Genomic DNA, 24,745 nt, shown 5'->3' with positions numbered 1-24,745 from the left:
ACCCATTGAAACTTGGAACTGTAAGTTTACATGTCTATATCAGTTTTATGTATTCTAAACGTTATTTTTTTCACAGTTTTTGGAGCGTACTAGCTTACCCGTGCTTTTTTTGTCTTAATTTGAGTAGTTTTTCTCTTCAAATGAAAGATGTAAATACGATTGTGTTCTCTTATATTTCTGTTACATCTAAAAGAAAGGAAAAAAAAAAGAGAAAAACTAAATCCCAAACTTCTGAATGGTAGTTTTAAAGATTAAAATGCTGATTTTTGGGTAAGCTATACCTTTTGGACTCTTCTTAACCCACAAATCTCTATCCGCTTCCTTTAATTCATGTGTTCATGTGAACCAACTCCATGTTTACTCTGCTAGTTTGACCATCTTTGAGCGGACACCTCCATCCTAGAGAGGTCAGGGGCTCGGTCGATGCTGCTTGTTTGTGAACCACTCTCTCCGACTGATAGTCCTTTGTTGTTTATGAGCCTGTGCGTTAATGTACAACAGAACAGGAAATGCTTGTAGAGTTTGTGGGAGGGCACCCAGGAATGACGTTTTTTTTTTTTTTGTGAGGAGCGCAGAGGGAAAAGGGAAATTAAAGGGAGAGCATGGATTCAGGAGCACAAACGAAAGCGGCTTTCTTTAATGTGGCCGTGTTTTTCGACTGATGCCTCAGCCTCTCCCTATTCACCACTTCCTGTTAGAAACCTGCGAGGATGCTTAGGATTTTTTTTAGAAAGAACATAAAAATCTCCTCTGGAAGGATTATCAGATCAATTGAAATGAGATGCAAGGTCACTAACTGCAGTATATTTGGCGTAGCACCACAGGATCTTGCTTCAGATCTTTAAAGCTTGTTAAGCTCATTAAAATTGTCCTCATGCCACCTCTACTTGGCTGAGAAACATGGAGTGTCCTTTTGGCTCATTTAAATGGGATACTATTATGACATTAACTCAGAAATCACATGTTGCTTATATGAAACAAAGCTACCTACATATATCTAAACAGCATTTTAAGATGTCTTAATGGCAGCTTTTACAAAATTCAAGCCATGCTCATTCAGGTTTTAATCAATTTTGGTTGTTTATTTACAATAGCACTACAATTATTCATTTTTCTTCGGCTTAGTCCCTTATTTATCAGGGGTCACCACAGTGGAATGAACTGCCAATTATTCCAGCATATATATATATATATATATATATATATATATATATATATATATATATATATATATATATATATATATATATATATATATATATATATATATATATATATATATATATATATATATATATATATATATATATATATATATATATATATATATATATATATGCCCTTCCAGCGGCAACTCAGTATTGAGAAACACCCATACACACACACTCTCATACACAACGGCCAATTTAGTTCATCCAATTCACCTATACCACATGTCTTTGGACTGTGGGGGACACCGGAGCAACCAGAGGAAACCCACACCAACACGGGGAGAACATGCAAACTCCACACAGAAATGCCAACTGGTCCAAACCAGCAACCTTCCTGCTGTGAGGTGACAGAGCTAACCACTGAGTCACCATGCCGCCGGGTTTTAAAAATGATAGTTTATTATAGTCTACGAAAAACTATTGTCATGAACATGCAGATTATGTGTTCAGTTTGTAGATAAACACTTAAATTAAAACAAAAAGGAAAAATCTCTCTATTTTTGGTGCATCGATGTGTGTACACCTACTAAATGGATGAAAAAGTGAATGGTGTTTTTGCTTTTGAATTATGACTATTTCATGTAATCCCAGAAAGCCTAAAGCAAGGTTCAATATGCCTACTCATTTAGTACCCTGGTATACTCATAAAAACTGAAGTATAATTTGAGCTTGAGAAGGTATTGAGAAGGTACTTGTATTAAGGTAAAGGTACTTGTAGAAGGTAATTGTATTAAGGAGGTACTTGAGAATTGGATTGTTAGTATTGTTAGCAAGGCAGCTAAGTAAAGATTATCAGCCGTCCTATGATTACTGACATGTAAATACACCAGTTCTTGCAGCATTTTGCAGTCTAATGGATCTTGAGATCGAAAAAAAGTAAAATTTTACAAGATTTTTGTGTATTTTCACAGCAAAATACGGGAATTTAAGCAATTAATTCCTTAAGTGGAGAAAAGCCATAACAAAATCAGTCATTTTAGTATTTTATATACTTACAGTAGAAGTCAGAAACCCTCCTCTGAATGTTTTGCTTCTTGTTCAAATGATGTTCAACAGAGCAAGAAATTTTTCACAGTTTTCCTATAATATTTTTTCTTCTGGAGAAAGTCTGTTTTGTTTCATTTCGGCTAGAATAAAAGCAGTTTTTAATTTTTTAATCACCATTTTAAGGTCAAAATTATAAGCCCATTTAAGCTAAATTTTCATCAATCATCTACTAAACAAATCATCATTATACAATGGCTTGCCTAATTAATTAATGAGTTAGTTAATTAGTTAATTTGCCTAAATTAACCTGTATAGAATTAAATTATAAGAATTATAAGAATAAATTTAGAAGACTAAAATTAAACTATATAGAAGTGTCTTAAAATATCTAGTCAAATATTATTCACTGTCATCAAGGCAAAGATAAAATAAATCAGTTATTAGAAATGAGTTATTAAAACTATTATGTTTAGAAATGTGTTGAAAAAATCTGCTCTCTGTTAAACAGAAATTAGAGGAGTCATAATTGGGGCTTAATAATTCAGCAGGGCTAATAATTATGTATATATATGTCCCTGCAAAATCCTTGAGAGACTGATACAATGTTAGTGTTAATAATTTTACCTCTCTCCTCTGGCAGATATGGAGAGTGCTATCACGCTGTGGCAGTTTCTGCTGCAGTTACTGCTGGACCAGAGCCATAAGCACCTGATTTGCTGGACATCCAACGACGGCGAGTTCAAGCTGCTGAAGTCAGAAGAAGTGGCCAAACTCTGGGGCCTGCGCAAAAACAAGACCAATATGAACTACGACAAACTTAGCCGAGCACTACGCTACTACTATGACAAGGTTACTATTACAAGCTGGCACTGTTTCACTATTACATAACAATATCCAATTACAATAGAGGAAATGACTCTTAAGGTAATGCAAGCGTGAATGTCCATCCCTAAACCTGATTGTCATTATATACAAAACGTTTGAAAATGCACACTAATAAAACGCACAGCTAAGAAAGAGAAATGTTTTATCCAATGAGAAAAATGGACACACACATTTACCAAATAAATTCCAGCATCAGCATTAGGGCTGCACAATATATCGTTTCAGCATCGATACCGCAATGTGTGTATTCGCAGTAGTCACATTGCAGCATCTGCAATGTGGAGTTGGGATGATTATAGTACATCAACAATGAAGAATGTCCAGTGTTAACATTTTACATCACTTTTGATTATTCAATAATAGGGGCAGGACAAAATAGCGATATGCATGAGGTGGATCAAACATACATCAATGTTGCAATTCAAAGAAATATATGTGCTGTTAATAAAATAAATACATCTTATAACTTTTTGATGCATTTTTTCCTTTTAATGATATAGTGTTTATGGTTTTCTTGTGATATATCACTGATATCGTGATCTATCATCATCGGGGGCAAAATATCATAATATCGTATTGTATCGCATTACTGTAATTGAAAATCCGACTACTTATTTTACTTTTATCTTTGCTTTTATTTATCATATTTATTTATTCTTGCAATTTCTTTGATTTACTCATCTACAAGTTTATTCCAGTCAATCTAAATTCTCGGTAACAGTTTATTTTGAAGGTCCATTTGAAGTATTGAGTATTATCTGCTTAATCTGTTCATACTGCTCCTTCAACAGACATTTAACTGACTATAAGAAACTTTGCAAGTACATGTCAACTTACACTAACCCTAACCCCAACCTAACAGTCTACTTATAATCTAATGAGAATTAGTTGGCATGTAGATGCAATGTAACTTAAATTCAACAAACGGACCATCAAAATAAAGTGTGACCGAATTAACAATTTAATTTCATATAGAGCTATTAAAGTCATCTGCCGAAATTGTGGTGATATCGCAATATAAATCATAACAAAATAAAATAATCGCAACGTCAGATTTTTCCAATATTGTGCAGCCCTAAATAGCATCAACAAGGTTATTGTGATTTTTTTTTAACAAATAACGTGATGATAAAAATGGATGAACTGGGACAGCATTAATGGACAACTTAGTGGGCTGATAACATAGTAAAGCATCTGAAATATTGTTTTGGTCATTTTAAAATCCTTCAGCCAAAGTCTATTATTAAAGTGGTTTAAATTGTATTACCTATCTTTAACTATCTTGTTCCTAAAGAGCATCTAACGACACTAAAAGTCATTGTGCGTTCATTGCATTTCGTCTTCTGAGGAGCATTTATTATATAAGAAAGAAGTCCCATAGTGGCTTCGTAAATCTTAATTTGGATCTTTGGATGGAATCCTAGCTAGTGGTGCATAAACAAATCATGCAAAAATATAGAAAGGAGATCATGTGAATTAGCAAGCAATTTAGCTAAACATAAAATAGTATCCAATTCATCGTAAGCATCCTCTTTCTTTAACAGAACATCATCAAGAAGGTGATTGGTCAGAAGTTTGTGTACAAGTTCGTCTCGTTCCCTGATATCCTGAAGATGGATCCTCAAGCAGTGGAGCTCGGTCGGGATGGGGGTCACGTCGCAGGGGGCGTTATGTTACAGGATGTGGAGTCCGACTGCGGCGAGGGGGAGGAGTCTCCAAAACTGTCGCTGTCTTCGCTGCGAAGCCCCGCCTGTAGGAACGAGTATCTCCACTCGGGTCTGTACTCGTCTTTCACAGTCAGCTCCCTTCAAAACCCGCCTCCGCTGCTGCGTCCAATCAAAGTCGAGAATCAGCGAGGGTGTGAGCGAGGGGAGGAGGGACAAACAGTGATTCGATTTGTCACTAATCGATCAGAGAAAGCCATTCCCCTTGCTTCCTCGCCTTCCCCTTCATCTGCAGAGGTCTTCTTCACTTCCAAATCCTCCCCGTGCTCTTCCCGAAGCCCCTCCCCTTCCCATAGCCCTGTCTACACGCTGCGTCATGGGCAGAGCCCGGAGGCTCGCATAGACGAATCAGAGCCCAGCGCTCAGCCTTTAAATTTATCTTCCAGCCATAGGGAGCGAGCCCAGAATCAGGCCACAGCACTCGAGAGGAGAACTAGTAGCAACAGACTGCCTCCGAAAGCCCGGAAACCCAAAGGGCTGGAAATCTCCGCCCCTTCAATACTGCTTTCAGGAAGTGACTTGGGCTCCATCGCCCTCAACAGCCCAGCACTGCCCTCAGGGTCCCTTACGCCAGCCTTTTTCACTGCACAGGTAACTAACTCTGACACATCTCCATGTTTTTTTACAACGTAAAGAGATAGTTCACTCAAAGATTTGAAGAAAAAAAAAACTCACTTTTTAGTCTCCCTCAAATCTTCCAAAACTTTGAGTTGATTTTTTCTGTTAAACACACAAAAGAAGATATTTTGAAAAATGGTGTAAAACTGTAACCATTGACTTCCATAGTAGGAAAACACATATTAAGGAGGTCAATGGTTACAGGTTTCCAACTTTCCTAAAAATATCTACTTTTGTGTTTAACACTGTGTCCTAACTAGAGCTTAGATCGGGCCCAAAAAATTAACCCGACCCTACCCGAGCCCAACACATTAACTATAATTATGAGCCCGAGCTCGATTTAAGCCAGACTATTTTTTAATATATGGGCCGTTATATCCATGTTATCAGATTAGAACTTTCATACCACACACCAAAGCAGCACGTCAGTGCAGAGTGAGCAGAGCTGAAGCAGCAGTGCCACTATCATTTCGGTGCTGGGTTTATTTTTGCTGCTGCTCACGCTCAATTAAAGTGACAGTGCATTGATAATGATCAAAAACACATGGAATGACAGTAAATAGTAGCCATTTACCCTAAAAATGTATCAATAAGAGGGCCCTTGCGGTGTGAATGTGTGGTAGTGGAGGAGATGCTATCGCAGGAGCTGCACCTGACACGCGTGGAACTTGTGGAACTTTGCAGACCCACACGTGTTGCTTAGGCCGACTTTGCTAAAATGTTCGTAGAATATTTCTAATTATGGCAGAGCTTTCCACCCAAATAGGCTAATTAAGTTATGACTACAATTTTTTTATAAAAAACACATACAAATGCTTGATCAAAGGCTGCATGGTGGCACAGAGGGCAGCATGTTCGCCTCACAGCAAGAAGGTCGCTGGTTCGAGCCTCGGTTGGGTCAGTTGCATTTCTGTGTGGAGTTTGCATGTTCTCCCCGTGTTCCCGTGGGTTTCCTCCAGGTGCTGCAGTTAATCCCCACAAGTTGAAAAACATGTGGTATAGGTGAATTGGGTAGGCTAAATTGTCCATAGTGTATGTGTGTGAATGAGTGTGTATGGATGTTTCCCAGTGATGGGAACAAATGCTGGATAAGTTGGCGGTTCATTCCACTGTGGCAACCCCAGATTATTAAAGAGACTAAGCCGAAAAGAAAATTATTAAATGAATGAATGAATATTCAATGCTTGATCACAGCCCGCCCCCAAAGATAGTGGCAGGAAATATCAGCCCACAGGGTCGAGTCAAGTCTCGGACAGCGAATCTAAACTTTAGTCCTAACTTCACATGACGTGACAAGATTCCATAGACAACAAGTTTGTCTGGACCAGACACAACACAACAGAAAAACTTAAATGCCGTAGACATTCAGAAGCACAGACTAGTGCACTGCACTCCCAACTCCCAGGTAAGGTTTATAATTCAAAATAATACATATTAAAGCTCTTTAACATTATTAAATGTACATGCTGAGGGCTGATATTTGTTGGTTTACTCTGAGTCACAGTTCTAATGTTCATTTTCAAACTCTTTGTTTGTTAGTTATATTTTTTTCAAGATCTGAGGTAAACAAAAATGGTATTCAAACTCACATTAGTAGTATTTAACAGTAAATAAAGCACATATTCAGTACCTCAGCTGATCATAGTACAGGGGTTCTCAAACTCGTCCTGGAGGTCTGGTATCCTGTAGCTCCAACTTGCCTCAGCACTACTGCAAGGATGTTTCTAGAAAGCCTGGTAAGAGCTTGATTAGCTAGCCCAGGTGTGTCTGATTGGGATGGAGCTAAAATCTGCAGGACACCAGAACTCCATGACAGAGATTGAGAAAAAGATCCAAAGATAATCAGCACACTGCCACTTTAGCTCTCAAAATTTTTTTTTAATGTCACAACGTTTTGACCAACATGGCCTTCATCAGGTAAAGCATTACAAATGAAAGTACTCAAGAAATAGTGAAACAAATCTACACAGCACCTGCAGTCAATCATCACAATCAGCCAACAAGCCAATAAACAGGAGCATTTACATACAGTAATATACATATGACAATATGAGATGCATACATACTATTACAAAAAAGATTTAAAATAAAAATCCAAATTTTAACTTCATAGTAACCATCATAGTAGTTTATGTTATAAATTTTGCACTTCACCATAGCAGATAGTTAGGACAAAACCTCCTTTTAACATAGAATAGAAACCTTTTATCGAGTGTCGCAGCGTCCCATTGCATCACATTTAGTTAGGGCACGGTGTAACAGAACAAAGAAACTCAATGGTTTGAAAAGAGGTTGATTAAATGACACACATCTTTTCCAAAACCCCAAAGAGTAGCTTATTAAAACATTATCAAAGTTATTGCCTGCTGTGTGTTTTTATGCTTGGTGGAGTGTATCATGAAGCTTAGCAAGATGCTAATTTTGCCCTAGTTTGTGTTGCACAGAGTTTCTGCCTAAGTAGAGCTTTCGAATCAGGTTTCATTCTGTTGTGGGCAGCTTTTTACATTTTGAAACACAAAAACATCCTCTCCGGCACTGTTTATAGACCTTCAATGAGTAACAAATAGACAGGACACACACCTATACTGGTAAAACAGCTATTGCGTGAGACCTTTCGCTCTTGACTGGGCGTGGAGGGAGAAATGTGCGGGATTTTAGAAAGAGGTGAGACAGGAAGAGTGAAAAGACAGACAGAAGGGCATAAGCGAGAGAAGAGAGACCTGTAAGTAAAGCCATATGTCCGAAATCTCGCACAGTGACACGGGACAGAGAAAAACAGAGCGAGAAGCAGAAATTGATTTCACATGCTGCCCCATAGCCACAACCTGGTGATCCAAAGTCCATGACCCATGGGAAGCTACATGCTCATGGAGATTTCTCTCTTAAAGGGACAGTCCAACCTAATATTTATGTGCTGTCATCGTTTATACACCCCTTGTGTCAATCCAAATCCATAGAACTCCCCTTTTTAAAACAGATACGAACACAAATGCGCAGCCTTCCAAAGTTGTCAACGCGCACTGGAATGTTTTACCCTCATTTATCTCTAAAACAATACTCAAAATTTTGCAGATCTTAACTCTTAATACAAGCTTTCGTCAATGTGGAGGTCGGATTCTTTCTGGCATAACCTGTACATTGCTTTTCTTTCACATTGGCTGCATAAAAGTAGATCCGAATTTATTGTAGTCGTAAAACGGAAGATGAAAAGTCCCTACTTGTAAGATTCTGTTGTATGCACACTTTAGTATCCCATTATAGATTATATAGTGCCACAAATGAAGCTGGTATCCCTGGTGTCCTGATATTTTATCCCACACATCAGGCTGTGCTAGCAAAACTATATCTGAATGCTTCTAAAAGCATATTTGCACAGCAAGAATGGCACAGAAACCAAATCTGAAGAAGCATAGACAATTTAATCATCTTTACACTTAATTCTGAGCACACGCAGACACGCTTTAGAGCTATAATACAACCTCAAATCACACCACATCACATCAAAATCATGCCAACAGCACGTTCTGATGGGTAGCATAGTTCTTTAGAGATACACCACCTATTTTTTTAATGAGATTAAGCACAATCTCACATGATAGGGCGAATCAATATAACATTTGGATTGCGTTTGTGTTTAACATACTGTTTTAGCAGCCCACGGTTATTCAATATAGCTTTCAGTATGCAATATCAGACACAGCCACATGTTTCTCTTTTGACTTTGAACTACATGTTGGACAGTCTACTATGCTGATTTTATTATGCATGACACTCTTTACACATGCCCTAGCTAGCATACGTGTTAAAATCATAAGCTTTAATTCTTTTCTTAATGGTTGTTAACCGGTTTGTTACAGTAGATTTTTAGTCTTAAAAGCCTGGAAGACTTCAAACCAATTTAATGCACATCATATCACATGGACTAATTTTGACTATTTTTTACTTAATTGTGACTTTAAAATCTGTTTATTAAACTTTCACAGATATAACAAAGTAATTTTACATTGAAATTAAACAAATATTATCCTCACCCTCTAAACAAGTTGAATTTCATTTATCTAAGAGAAAAAAGAAGAAAATAAATAAATAAAATAAATTTAATAAATAAATTACAAAATATTAATTAAAAATAATAAATAAATAAATAAATAAACTAAATAAAAATAAAAACCTGGACAGAATACACATATACCATGATTACCATCCAATATTACACACATTAATCCTCAGGTATTTAAACAATGTGCTTAATTACATTTGCTTTGCAATTGAAAGGCCCTAAGATTCAGATTGACAGTTTGTAGAGATACTGACATGCTCAGAAAAAACTCTAAATGGGTCTCATGTTTCAGAAATTCATTGTAAATCTAATTTTCTCCAAATGGATGAACACAAAAGTAATCCAAATGTTATATCGATTCGCCCTACCATGTGAGATTGTCCTTAATCCCATTCAAAAAATAGGTGGTGTATCTCAATGAAGAAATATGCTACCCATCAGAACGTGCTATTTGGATGATTTTGATGTGATGTGGTGTGATTTGAGGTTGTAATATTGCTCTAAAGCATAAACCTGATTTTTTCCAAATGGATGAAGCTCATTGCATCTCGCAACCAGTTGTCAAAACTCAGGGAAAATCTTTGTTTCCATAATAAAAGAATACAACAGTGTCAGAAATGCTAGGGCGTTTGCAGTACAGCTCATTAACCCTGCTAAATTCGGAGAAAGTCCAAAAAGTGCAATAAGAGGACACGGTTCGATGTGCATCTATATCACAGAAGAGAAATACTTGAAAATTGATAGCCAAAGAGGATGGACAAAGCCAAAACATATGTATTAAGATTTAATTGTGACTTTTTGGGGGATTGACAATCCTTAATCACCATTCACGTTGTTTTATGGAAAAGACGAACTGTGTCATTTGACCACTGAAGACAAAGTTAAACAGGTTTTGAATCATATGACGTTGAGCATTTTATGACAGAAGTTTAATTTGGACTTATTGTACACTGTTTGGAGTTTGCCAAAAACTAAGCCGCCATCTAGTTGTACGGAAAAGACAAACTAGGAGACATGTTCACAGAAGACAAAGTTCAACAGGTTTTGAATAGGATGAGCATACGATGAACTAAATTTAATGTGGACTCCTTTTATGGTGCCTTTTTGGCATTTGAGTCACTGTCCTCGTTTTTGTATGGAAAAGACAAATTGAGACATTTGCACATTGAAGATAATGTTAAAGGTGCATTAGCAGATCTTGGAAAATCGTAACGTTAGCTTAATAGCACTGAAAGTCACGCTCCAAACCCACCATTCAAAGTCATGAACGCATTTATGCCCACTATACAACATCACTACAATCCATCACAATACAAATACAAGCTTTATAACACATTAAGTAACTATAATATCCAAATTAAAAAAAGAAGGTTGGTGGATGTTTACCTGCAATTCTCTGTCTGAACCTGTCTATCATAATGTTTGGACCGAACATTTTGATTGGATAAACCTTTCTTGGTCATACACCTTCCACAGTATACTAAAATGCATATAAATACATTTCAAGAGTTCACTCTTGGCTGATGATTGATTATAAAGCTGGTTTGGCATTCTTTCCTGGGAGAGAGCCCTGAGCTCATAAGATCTTCGAGCCCGGGGCTCCCTCCCGTTTTCAAGGCGAGAGGGGAGTTTGAGCTCAGGTAGATCTCGAGAACTCCCCTGCTGTAGTAGCTAATGAACAGATAGTGATTGCTCTTAAGAGATAACTATTTACTAGGTGCACATCTACGGTGCTGATTTGGATTAGTCAATTAACTCAAGTTGCATGTTTTTGGACGGTTGGAGGGAACCAGGGAACCCGGGGGGAACCCATGTGAGCACAGGGAGAACGTCTAAACTCAGCACAGAAACGTCGGCTGGCTTGGTAAGGACTAGAACCAGTGATGTTCTTGCTGTGAGGCAACAGTGCTAACCACTTGGCCACCGTGCCACCCATCTATGAAAGGAGGAGGAGTAGGAAGGTGGGATTCTTCAAAACGAAGACGGCCGTTATATGGAAACGTCTGATTGGTGAATTATAAATTGAACAATGTGGGACCGGCTGCAAGCAATCATAAGCACGTGATCCTCTCGAAATTGGTTTAGAAATAAACTTCACTTAACCCACTTCGTTTAATGACTGCCATCAAGATGTGAAAAGATTTTCAGCCAGCATTACCAAAATAATTCAAATAGGGGATATTCAGTTCAAGTACTTCTAATGAAATCTATGCCGTTACGTTAAAGGTCTGTTTTCCTTAAAAATCACTGACCTTCACAGCCTGATTGCTATACCATATAAAGTGGGTCTCAAAATGTACAATAAGCACTGACTGCATTAAATTCCATTGTTGCCCGCCATGTCTTTAAAATACGAACACTTATTTTACCACAGTATCACAGTATTGCGATGGGAAATGCTCCTGCTCCTGACGGTGCTTGCATTTAAACGGCTTTTCATCTCGTTTTAAGCCTGAACAACTAAATGAATGCTGAAGTCTGTTTAACTGATTATATTTTAATTACTTTACATCGTCAGTGCTGTAAGAGGAACCGTATGAAATTGAAAATAGTCACATTAACCATTCACCGGAAGTTTATCAGTAGGGGAAAAAACACTAGCTGTGCATATAGCCTCATTTTATAATGTCTTTATGGACTTTGAGAAACTCTGGATCTCCATCAACAATGTTGTTCCGGGAGATTTATCAATAGAAGATGAACAGGAACGACACGATGTCGAGCACATGGGAGAAGTGTAATCTGGGGCAAACGGTTGCTTTAAACGTCTGCTAGACAGACAGTGATTTCATAACCCCAGATTGAGCAAAATCCTGCATCTGCTCGGACAGATCATTCAAGTGTCCAGGACAAATGTCTTTACACCACATACCAGTGACACTAAATCCCGTCCCATTGAGATAAAATCACCTGTGAATCATTTTGAAGGGGTGCTCGGCTCTTCTGCATGACAGGCTTCACATGCTCTCGTAACACAGACGTGCCTGGACTTGTGGAGACTCACACTCGTCTTCCTGAAAGACATTGGGATTTTGTGATGCCTGACTTCAGTGACTAATACAAATAACATCTCATGTTCCCGATCCCCCGTTTCACAACTCTGCCCTCTCTCTCCCTCACCAGACTCCCTCCGGTTTGCTGTTGACGCCCAGTCCTCTCCTGTCCTCCATTCATTTCTGGAGCAGCCTGAGTCCCGTGGCCCCCCTCAGCCCCGCCAGACTACAGGGACACAGCTCACTCTTTCAGGTACACGCGTTCACCTACAACACAGAGCAGTGTGAATGTGACCGAGAGATGGGCTTTATTTATTTTGGTGAAAGTGATTTGCTTGTCTGTTTCGTGAGTGTGTGTGTGTTTGTGTTTGGTGTCGTGTTTCAGTCCTCATGTGAGCAAGAGGGGAAATCCTGTGGATACTTCCTGTTCTGGCCCAGGGGAGGGAGAGCGTGCATGTGTATGTGTGTGTGCATGCAGAAAGACTGTATATTTGCACTCATCTCTTTTTTGAGGGGAGGGTCCACTCTTTACTGTAAACACTGCTAGGAAACAGGAAACCATTAAAGGTAACCACTGACTTGACTAAAGTATTGACTAAAGTATTGACAGCTTGTGATGTGCACTGAACACGAACACGTTTGCAGGGACACTCCATAGGTGTATTGCATTTTATACAGTAGAAAACGACGATCTGCTGCAGTTCAAACCGAGCATCAGGATGGGGAAGAAAGGTGATTTAAGTTACTTTAAATGTAGAATGGTTGTTGGTGCCAGACGGGCTGGTCTGAGTATTTCAGAAGCTGCTAATCTACTGGGATTTTCACACACAACCATTTCTAGGGTTTACAGGGAATGGTCTGAAAAAGAGAAAATATCCAGTGAGCGGCAGTTCTGTGGGCGCAAATGCCTTGTTGATGCCAGAGGAGAATGGCCAGACTGGTTTGAGCTGATAGAAAGGCAACAGTAACTCAAATAAGCACTTGTTACAACCGAGGTATGCAGAAGAGCATCTGTGAACGCACAACATGTCCAACTTTGAGGCAGATGGGCTAAAGCAGCAGAAGACCACACCTGGTGCCACTCCTGTCAGCTAAGAACAGGAAACTGAAGCTACAATTCACACAGGCTCACCAAAATTGGACAATAGAAGATTGGAGTAACGTTGCCTGGTTTGATGAGTCTCAATTTCTGCTGCGACATTCAGATGATAGGGTCAGAATTTGGCGTCAACAACATAAAAGCATGGATCCATCCTGTCTTGTATTAGCGGTTCAGGCTGGTGGTGTAATGGTGTGGGGGATATTTTCTTGGCCCGTTAGTACCAACTGAGCATCGTGTCAACGCCACAGCCTACCTGAGTATTGTTGCTGAACATGTCCATCCCTTTATGACCGCAGTGTACCCATCTTCTGATGGCTACTTCCAGCAGGATAGCGCATCTTGTCATAAAGCACGAATTATCTCAGACTGGTTTCGTGAACATGACAATGAGTTCACTGTACTCAAATGGCCTCCACAGTCACCAGATCTCAATCCCATAGAGCACATTTGGGATGTGGTGGAATGGGAGATTCACATCATGGATGTGCAGCTGACAAATCTGCAGCAACTGCATGATGCTATCATGTCAATATCGACCAAAACCTCTGAGGTATTTTTCCAGTACCGTGTTGAATCTATAACACAAAGGATTAAGGCAGTTCTGAAGGCAAAAGAGGTCCAACCCGGTACTAGTAAGGTGTACCTAATAAAGTGGCCAGTGAGTGTATATACACACACACAGATATATAAACAAAAACATGTCTAGAAAGCAAACACACACAGACAGACAGATGAACACATGCACATATAAAGACATGTATATACACACACTGACAGACATAGGAACACAGACACATATAAAGAGAGAGACACACATACATATATATATATATATATATATATATATATATATATATATATATATATATATATATATATATATATATATATATACACACATACATATATATACATACATATATATACATACATGTATATATATATATATATATATATATATATATATATATATATATATATATATATATATATATATATATATATACATACATATACACACATATATACACACACACATACATATATACACAGATACATATATACACACACATACATATATATACACACACATAAATACATACATACATACATACATACATATATATATATATATATATATATATATATATATATAGACAGACAGATACACACACAAACAGACACATACACATAATATAGACAGACAGATGCGTACAGACACACAAGCACTAAGACAGACATACACGCACACACAAACATACACTCACTCTCACTTCCTCCACAAATGGCTGTAGTGGGTGTTTTTTGGTCAGTCACATGACTGATGATCCTGCTGTGATTGGTGGAAAACTCTTGTGGCTCGTCTCGCTTTTCAGTGTCATTTTCATGGGGCTTCTGTCCATTTTTCTTTACCTGTCACACATACGCCTGATAAAGAAGATACTGTTGAGCTGCATTTCTACTCGCAAAACAAATTTACTGGCATAAGAGAGAGTGAGTGTGTGTGTGTGTGCGTGTGTGTGTATTAGGGTTTGGAAATAAGCTACAGATGTTTCCTCTCTGCATTGGATATGGGGGAAAAACAGCTTCCTGTTAAAGCAGGGAGGGGGTGATAACTGAACTGAAAAAGACTCTGTGTGTTTAGTCCACTCTCACATAACAGGAAGTTCCTCTCCTAGCGTTAGCGTGATGCCTTAGCGGAGACTACAGGAGTGTTTGTTTAGTGAAGCGCTAAGACTGCGGGGACTGATTTGACTGAGGAGAAACTGCTGAGAAATGACCAGCTCATCTTACACAGGGAAATAGAAATCAAATCATCATGTTTAGGATTGAGAGCTTGCGAAGGGAAACCTTTCTTCTGGCTAATAATAATAATATTAATAATAATAAATATTGTTTATTAAAACGTAAACTAATATCAGTAGTATCATCAATATATTGTAAATATACTGCATTTTACTTAAAGAAAATGAATGAATGAATGAAAATAGTAACGATTATAATTATATAGATAAGGACAAATTCATTCATTTTCTTTTTGGTTTAGTCCCTTTATTAATCAGTGGTCACCACAGCAGAATGAACCGACAACTTATCCAGCATATGTTTTACACAGCTTGCCTTCCTTCTGCAACCCATCACTGGGAAAGATGAGGACAAATGGTTCATTATAAATTATGAAGTATTTAACGCATAAACATTTTTATTAATATATATTATTATTAATAATAAAATGTGTATAAGTGGTCAGTTTCATTTAATAAATATACAAAATAAATGATAAATACCATATAAAATGACCAGTAACAAATAATCCTAAACACTGAAATATATAAATAATAACATTAATCTTAATAATAAACGGTATTCATTGTTAATAATAAAATATTTTAAAATAGTCAAATTAAATCACAACAATAATGGAAAAAGACATCATGAAATGGGGGAAAAGAATACACAATATATTGTTATTATTAATATAAATATATTGTCTTTTATATGTAATTCCTAATAAATGTAAACATTTAACCTTTGCTATATTGTATGAATTGTTAATAATCAAATATTTTTAAAAAAGAGTCAAATAACTGCAGTAATAATGGAACAAGAAATAATGAAATAGGAAGTATATTGTTAGTATTATTATTTTGATATATTATTTTAAATAGGTAATTACTAATAAATGTAAACATTTAACTTTTACTATATTGCATAAATTGTTAATAATAAAAAAGTCAAATGAAATCACAGCAATAATAATGGAAAAAGAAATAATGAAATAAAGCAACATATTGTTATTATTATTTTGATATATTATTTTAAATTATGTAATTACTACTAAATCTAAACATTTAACCTTTTTATATATTGCATCAATTGTCAATAATAAAATATCTATTTTTAAATAGTCAAATTAAATAACAGCAATAATCATGGGAAATACACAATAAAATGAAAAATGCTATATATTGTCATTATTAATATTAATATGTAATTACTAATAAATGTAAAGATTTAACCTCTAATATATTTTATGTATCATTTATAAATTATATATTTAAACAGACAAATGAAATAGCAGTACGGATTAAAAAAGAAATAATGAAAAAATGCAATATATTGTCATTATAAATATAAATATATTATCTTTAATATGTAATTACTAATAAATGTAAACATTTAACCTTTAATATATTGCATGAATGGTTAATAATAAAAGATATTTTTAAAAATAGTCAAATGAAATCACAGCAGTAATAATGAAAAAAAGAAATAAAACATGCAATATATTGTTACGATAAATATCAACACATTCTTTTTTTAGATGTAATTACTAATAAATCATCACCTTAGAATTATAAGGTTCTGTCTGACATTTTTGTCAAAATGGAGCTATTGACATATTCTTATTAAATACCACTCATTTACATTATGGGATGCTTTTTTATAAGTTGTTTACATTTTAGGACTTTTTATTTTTATAAACAAATGTTACACACGTACTGTCTGCTATCAAATGGAAAAACTTTGAATCTCAATATCTCAAAATCATTCAGAACACAGATAGAACCTTATAATACCAAGGTGACGACATGTAAACATTTACTGTACTGTATGAATTGTTAATAAGATATTTTTAAAGTATCAGTAATAATGGAATTAGTAATAATGGAAAAAGAAATCATGATTATTATTTTGATATTAATAATTGATAGTAATAAATCTAAACATTTAACCTTTTATCTATTGTATGACTTGTATGACAATAGAAAAAAAAAAAATGAAAAACAAATAAAAATGCAATATATTATGAATATATATGAATATATTGTTCATTTTAATTACAATATATTATTTTTAATATGTAATTACTAATAAACAGTTTTACCTTCAACGTACGAATGAATAAACAACATAAAAATAAATCAGTGAAATAAAAGAACGCACTGTTATATACATATCATGTCCAGACATTACTTTAAAATCCAAATAAAATGAAATCTTGATTTGATCAATGCACATTTCGAGCATTCTCAGCATGTTTCATCACCTTAATGCTGCGTTTTCTTTCTCCCTCAGTTCCCCTCCCTGCTGAACGGGCCGCTTCCAGTTCCCCTGCCAAACCTGGACTCTCCTTCATCCTCCTCCTCCTCATCATCCTCTTCCTCTCTCCTCCTGTCCTCCAGTGGCCAGAAATCCTGATTCCTGCACACTAGAGTACATACACACACACGCAATCACACACAGACTTGTTCCTATATCCCAGTGGGGACTCTCATAGACATAATGATGTTTCTATACAAACCTTATATTCTCTCATCTACCCCTAAACCCAACCCTCACATTTTTCAGAATACTTCTATTATAAGCACGTTTACCTATATTTTGGTCCCCAAAATGAGCCTATGAGTCCGTGTTAGGTCACTTTTATATCCCCACTGGGATATAAACACAAGTACACACTCACACACCTACACTAAAGCAGGACTGAAGGCTGGAGCTTGATGTTTTGTGTTGAGCCAGACTGCACTTCTCCCTCTTGTGGCCACTTCAGTCACTGCAGCCTGCACTTCCGGACACGGTGTTTGTTTATTTTTTTCTTCTGCAATTCAAAAAAGCAAGCTCTTAAAGACGGGATTATTAGGAGGTAAAGCCAAAGAACATCAAGTGTCCTTTAGAGAAGACTTTGAGTCATTGGAAACGGAGCCGCAGAGCCTCTTTTTAGTGGAGAAACAGACATTTAAGGCAAGTTATATTTCAAAAGTCTCTTCTGATGGGAGAAACGATGCTGGACGGTGAGTTTTATTCAGCAGACCTCCATTAACATGGACGCTAACTTACAAGCGAAACCCCCCCGTGGTGCTTCAGCTGGACATATTTGAGCAGTTTTTAATCACCGGGATGTTGAAAGCATATTAAAGTTATCTCATTTGCATTTAAAGTCTTTTTTTATTATCCTTCCGAGGCTGTGAACCGGGTTTCTCCTTGTTTGTTGTTTGTCTGGTTTTGTATTGTATTGTATGATATTGCGTTGTATGCACTGTGCTTCAATTGTACTACCGGCTGTGCCTTTTTTGGTTTAAGAATTGTGTATTTGTATAATTTTTTTCTTGCATAAGTTTTTTTTTTGTAATAGACGAAATTCCATTTCAATATTGGAAATGAAAAGCTTTGTAATAGCTTGTTTTTCATTAATGAATTGATTAAAAAACTGTATTCTCGTAAGACTTTTATTTTATTTTTAAAGTCAGAAACTGTGCCTTGAGTTTGAAAAATAAAAACAAGCATTGAATGTGACGGTGGCAAACATAGTTTAAAAGAAATGGTTTAAATATTTGTCAAAGTCATTTCCAATATATTATATGGTAATAGTATTGATAATAATTATATAGATACTACAGACAAATCATATATTAAATAGCTATAATTAAGATATTAACTAAAATAAACAGGTAATTGTAATACATAGATATTAAGGACGATGGATGGATGGATGGATGATAATATAATTAAGATATTAACTAATAAATATAGTAATAGTAATAATACATATACAGATATTAAGGACAAATCCAACTCTTTTTAAACATTTATTGCTAATATAGAATTATTCATATTTACATTGTTAATGATAAAATTAGATTTTGCACAGTACATTTTATGCTAAATGCTGAAATAGTTCTATCACCAAAAATGTAGATTTAATTAATATAGATAGATAGGACAGATGAACAGATAGAACGATAGATAGAACAATAGATAGATAGACAGACAGACAGACACTGTATGTAGATAGATAGACAGACAGACAGACAGACAGACAGACAGACAGACAGATAGATAGACACTGTAGATAGACAGATAGATAGATAGATAGACAGATAGATAGATAGATAGACACTAGATAGACAGATAGATAGACAGATAGATAGATAGATAGATAGATAGATAGATAGATAGATAGATAGATAGATAGATAGATAGATAGATAGATAGATAGATAGATAGATAGATAGATAGATAGATAGACACTGTAGATAGACAGATAGATAGACAGATAGATAGACAGATAGACAGATAGATAGATAGATAGATAGATAGATAGATAGATAGATAGATAGATAGATAGATAGATAGATAGATAGATAGATAGATAGATAGATAGATAGATAGATAGATAGATAGATAGACACTGTAGATAGACAGATAGATAGACAGACAGATAGATAGACAGACAGACAGACAGACGGACAGACAGACAGATAGATATATAGATAGATGGACGGACTGTTGGAAGGATGGATAGAATGATATATAGATAGAGAGAGAGATTTTAGTCTCCCAAATGACAAAAATATATAGTCAATTCAGGGAAAAGTCAAATATCAGATTTGTAAAGTGTAAAGGAGAACTCTCAACAAACATTAGAATCCAGATATAAACTCTCCACAGAGACGTACACTGAATCATTATATTTCTCGATATTGTGAGAGAAAAAACTATCTAAATTGTGAAATAAAATTCACATACAGTTGAAGTCAGAATCATTAGCTTCCCGTGTATATTTCCCCCAATTTCAACACATTTCTAAACATAATAGTTTTAATAGCTCATCTCTAATAACTGATTTATTTTATCTTTGCCATGATGACAGTAAATAATATTTGACTAGATATTTTAAGACACTTCTATACAGCTTAAAGGGACATTTAAAGGCTTAACTAGGTTAATTAGGCAGGTTAGGGTAACTAGGCAAGTCATTGTATAACAGTGGTTTGTTCTGTAGACCATCGAAAACAAATCAATTCAAATAAAGGGGGCTAATAATTTTAACCCTAAAATGGTTTTTCAAATTTAAAACTGCTTTTATTCTAGCCGAAATAAAACAAATAAGACTTTCTCCAGAAGAAAAAATATAGTGCATTTATCATGTATGGCCATACACACAAAGCACTTTACAATCATGAGGGGGGTCTCTCCACTCCACCACCAGTGTGCAGCACCTACCTGGATGATGTGACGCCAGCCAAAGGTCAACGCTGCCAGTGCTTCACCACACACCAGCTAGAGATGAAGTGGAGAAACAGTGATACAGCCAATTCAGTGGATGGGGATGATTGAGAGGCTATGATGGGTAAGGGCCTGATGGAGGGAATTTGGCCAGGACACTGGGGTTAAACCCCTACTCTTTACAAGAAGTGCCATGGGGTTTTTAATGACCACAGAGAGTCAGGACCTCGGTTTAACGTCTCATCTGAAAGACGGAAACACTGTCTGAAAAAACATTCACAGGAGGGCGAATAATTCTGACTTCAACTGTGTGTCTTTTTTAATCCAGTGGCAGAAGTGTGTTTCCTAGTAATGCACACCCACACACACACACACACACACACACACACACACACACACACACACACACACATATATATAATAAACAGACAGCAGAGAGTTGACTGTATGAAACAGACCATGTTTACTTCACTGATTAAGAGAAATAAATATCTGCAGTACAAAGAGTTAACGGTCAATTGAGCCGACAGACTGACCCGAGAGCGTCAGTGTTTCACAGAGCGGAGCTTACAGGACAAACACACACACACTCACTCACTCACTCACTCACTCCCACACACACACACACACACACACACACTCACTCACACACTCCAGAAACAATCCACTCCCATTTCACAATAATAATAATCAACATCTGTCAGTTCCAAAACAAAAAAACAAGTCGTCATCTAAAATCTGACATCCTCTTCATCTTTAGAAATGCTGGAGAAAAAGAAACATTGGTCCAACGCTGCTGTCAGAAAGTCTGTGTTTTTTATCCTTTTTGTCGTTGTTACTTTTTCTTTTTATACACACAATATCGCAGATCTCTTCTGAGTAAACTCAAGCACAAATGTGGGACAGTCGGACTCCAACATGCCACACTGAGATACCATTATTCACAGAAGGGTCAATAATATGTAACATTTAAACAAAATCTCTTAATACTGTTAATGAAACTAGCTCATCTTCAACAGGCTCTGTACAGTTACTGATCTCCATGATCACACACAAACGCTCTTTTACAAGCAGCGCACACTCGCCAAGCTCTGTTAAAGGGACAGTTCACCTCAAAAATTATTATGGGGAACAAAATAGATCTATTTTTGCTCACAGTTTACTTGAAAACAAAAAGGAGAAGTTTTGAAGAATGTTGGAAAAACGGTAGTCCTTGATTCAAGTTTTGATACTATGGAACTCAACAGTTGGGAAAATTCTTTGAAATATCTTCTTTTAAGAAGAAACAGAGGGTGAGTGAATTGGGGGTGTGAAGTGTGTGAACATTATTGGAGGTGTGAACTGTTCCATTTCATAAAAGAAAAGTCATTTTGATGAGATGGAAGTGTAAAATAAGAATAAAAAAAACGAAATTAAATAAAAAAAATAAACATTTATAAATATTAATACTCGTCAAGCTCTGTTAAAGGGACAGTTCACCTCAAAAATTACAATCGGGAACAAAAATTAATCCATTTTTGCTTATAGTTTGTCGACTTTCGCTGAGAACAAAAAGGAGGATTTTTGAAGAATGGTGGTCATAGATACAAATTAGATACTATGGAATCCAAAGCTTGGAACATTCTTCGAAATATCTTATTTTAAGAAGAAACAGAGGGTGAGTGAATTGGGGGTGTGAAGTGTGTGAACATTATTGGGGGTGTGAACTGTTACATTTAATAAAAGAAAAGTCATTTTGATGAGGTGGAACTGTAAAATAAGAATTAAAAAAACTAAAACGAAAATTTTGAAGAATGGTGGTCATAGATACAAATTAGATACTATGGAATCCAACTGCTTAGAACATTCTTCGAAATATCTTCTTTTCAGAAGAAACGGAGGGTGAGTGAATTATTTTTGAACTGTTCCTTTTAATAGTAGAAAAGTCATTTAGATGAAGTGGAACTGTAAAATAAATAATTTTTAAAAATGAAATAAAATAAACAAATTTTTACACTCGCCAAGCTCTGTTAAAGGGACAGTTCACCTCAAAAATTATTATGGGGAACAAAATAAGTCTATATTTGCTCAAAGTTTACTTGAGAACAAAAAGGAGAAGTTTTAAAGAATGTTGGGAAAATGGTGGGCATAGATACAAATTAAATGCTATGGAGTTCAATAGTTTGAAATGTTCTTTGAAATATCTTCTTTTGAGAAGAAACGGAGGGTGAGTGGATAATTTGTGTGTGAATTGTTCCTTTTAAAAGGAGTAAAGTAATTTGATGAGCTCGAACGGTAAAATAAAGAATAAAAAAACTAATAAAATTAAATTAAGCAAAAAAAAAAACAAATATTTATACTCGTTAAGCTCTGTTAAAGGGACAGTTCACCTCAAATTTTTTTTAAATAAATCCATTTTTTCTCAGAGTTCACTAAAGAACAAAAAGGAGAAGTTTTGAAGGATGTTAAAAACTGATGGTCATAGATACAAATTAAATACTATGGAATTCAACAGCTTGGAACATTCTTTGAAATACCTTCTTTTGAGAAGAAACAGAGGGTGAGTGAATTGTTTTTTGCATGAACTGTTCCATTTAACAGAAGAAAAGTCATTTTGATGAGGTGGAACTGTAAAATGAAGAATAAAAAAACTAAATGAAATAAAAAACAAACATTTATAAATATTTCTACTCGCCAAGCTCTGTTAAAGGGACAGTTCACCTCAAAAATTACAATCGGGAACAAAATCTATTTCAAATCGATGAGAACAAAAAGAAGAAATTTTAAAGAATGTTGGAAAAATGGTGGTCATAGATGTAAATTAATCACTATGGAATTCAACAGTTTGGAACATTCTTCAAAATATCTTCAAAATCTCTTTCGATTTTGCTCACAGTTTACTTGAGTTTGAGAACAAACAGGAAAAATGTTGAAAATGTTGGAAACTAGTGGTCATAGATTGAAATTAAAAATACTATGGAATTGAACAGTTAGGAACATTCTTCGAAATATCTTCTTTTAAGAAGAAACAGAGGGTGTTCATTTTAATAGGAGAAAAGTCATTTTGATGAGCTCGAACTGTAAAATAAAGATGAACAAAACAAACTAAATGAAATATAAATATTTATACTCGCTAATCTCCGTTAAAGGGACAGTTCACCTCAAATATTGAAATCGGAAAAAAATGTTTAAACTTTTGCTCACAATTTACTTGAGTTTCAATGACAACAAAAAGGAAACTGATAGTCATAGATTTATGATAATTAAAGATAAATTCTATCGTAGGAATTACAAATTAAATACTACGGAATCAAACATTCTTCAAAACATCTTCTTTCGAGAAGAAACGGAGGGTGAGAGAACCGTTATTTGTGTGTGAATTGTTCCTTATAATAGGAGGAAAGTCATTTGATGAGCTGGAACTGTGAAATAAAGAATAAAAAACTAAATTAAATAAAAAAGCATCCGTCATTCACGCACTTCAATCCCGACAGGTAGCTCTTCTCTTCTTTTTTTCACTCTGAAGAAGAGAAAAAGTTGAAAACATTGAGGTCACAAAGTTCCTGCTGGTCCAGTGTTTGTTTGTTTTTCACACTTTCAGATTCCGTGATGGTCCCCGTTTCGAGGAACCTCCACCTTTTTTTGGGCGCTATTTTCGATCTCTCTTGAAATGACACGATTCGGAATGAGCGAGTCTTTTAGTTTTCCAAGCCAAAAATAATGATAAGAAACTCCAAACACTCCAACGAAAGGACAGCTGCGACATTTCAACAGAATTATAATCCTTGTTTTTTTGTATTTAAAAAAAAAACCTCATCGACGTGGGACTGATGTGAGGAAGTTATGAAGAGACAGTAGTCAGTTAGCAGCAAAAACAACCCCTCCGTCAATAAATATGTACAGAATCACACGTTTGCACACGAGGAGGAGGAGGATGATGGGAGTTTTTGTGGCTCTGCATGCTGGAGAGAGAGACTCGTCATCATGCATGCACACACTAAAGAGAGTCAGTCTGTCTGTACTGCACAGCCATCAGCCTGTGTGTGTGTGTTTGTGTGTGTGAGAGGGAACGCAGCTTTAAAACAGCATGCTCTGCCGTCTGTTCTTGCTGTTTCCTGTGAAGGAGAGAGAGATAGAAGAGAACAAAGTGTGTGGCGGTTAATATAAGAAAATTC

The 24,745-nt window shown here is 35.9% G+C and overlaps 2 protein-coding genes across 2 annotated transcripts in view; one reads left to right on the top strand and one right to left on the bottom strand.

Moving 5' to 3' along the window:
- The window catches only part of elk3 (ETS transcription factor ELK3), a 35,858-nt gene extending 17,054 nt beyond the window's left edge, over window positions 1-18,804 (top strand). Inside the window, exons 2-5 of the mRNA XM_056456035.1 lie at window positions 2,839-3,047; window positions 4,628-5,398; window positions 12,609-12,731; window positions 17,661-18,804. Coding sequence (XP_056312010.1) covers window positions 2,841-3,047; window positions 4,628-5,398; window positions 12,609-12,731; window positions 17,661-17,783 — 1,224 coding nt within the window. The 5' untranslated portion in view covers window positions 2,839-2,840 and the 3' untranslated portion in view covers window positions 17,784-18,804. The remainder of the gene's footprint in view (window positions 1-2,838; window positions 3,048-4,627; window positions 5,399-12,608; window positions 12,732-17,660) is intronic.
- A 5,569-nt stretch (window positions 18,805-24,373) lies between these two features.
- The window catches only part of cdk17 (cyclin dependent kinase 17), an 83,550-nt gene continuing 83,178 nt past the window's right edge, over window positions 24,374-24,745 (bottom strand). The window contains exon 17 of the mRNA XM_056456034.1: window positions 24,374-24,685. Coding sequence (XP_056312009.1) covers window positions 24,648-24,685 — 38 coding nt within the window. The 3' untranslated portion in view covers window positions 24,374-24,647. The remainder of the gene's footprint in view (window positions 24,686-24,745) is intronic.

This window comes from Danio aesculapii, chromosome 4 (assembly GCF_903798145.1).
Source record: "Danio aesculapii chromosome 4, fDanAes4.1, whole genome shotgun sequence".
NCBI lineage: Eukaryota > Metazoa > Chordata > Actinopteri > Cypriniformes > Danionidae > Danio > Danio aesculapii.
This window is presented reverse-complemented; position numbering and strand designations above follow the sequence as displayed.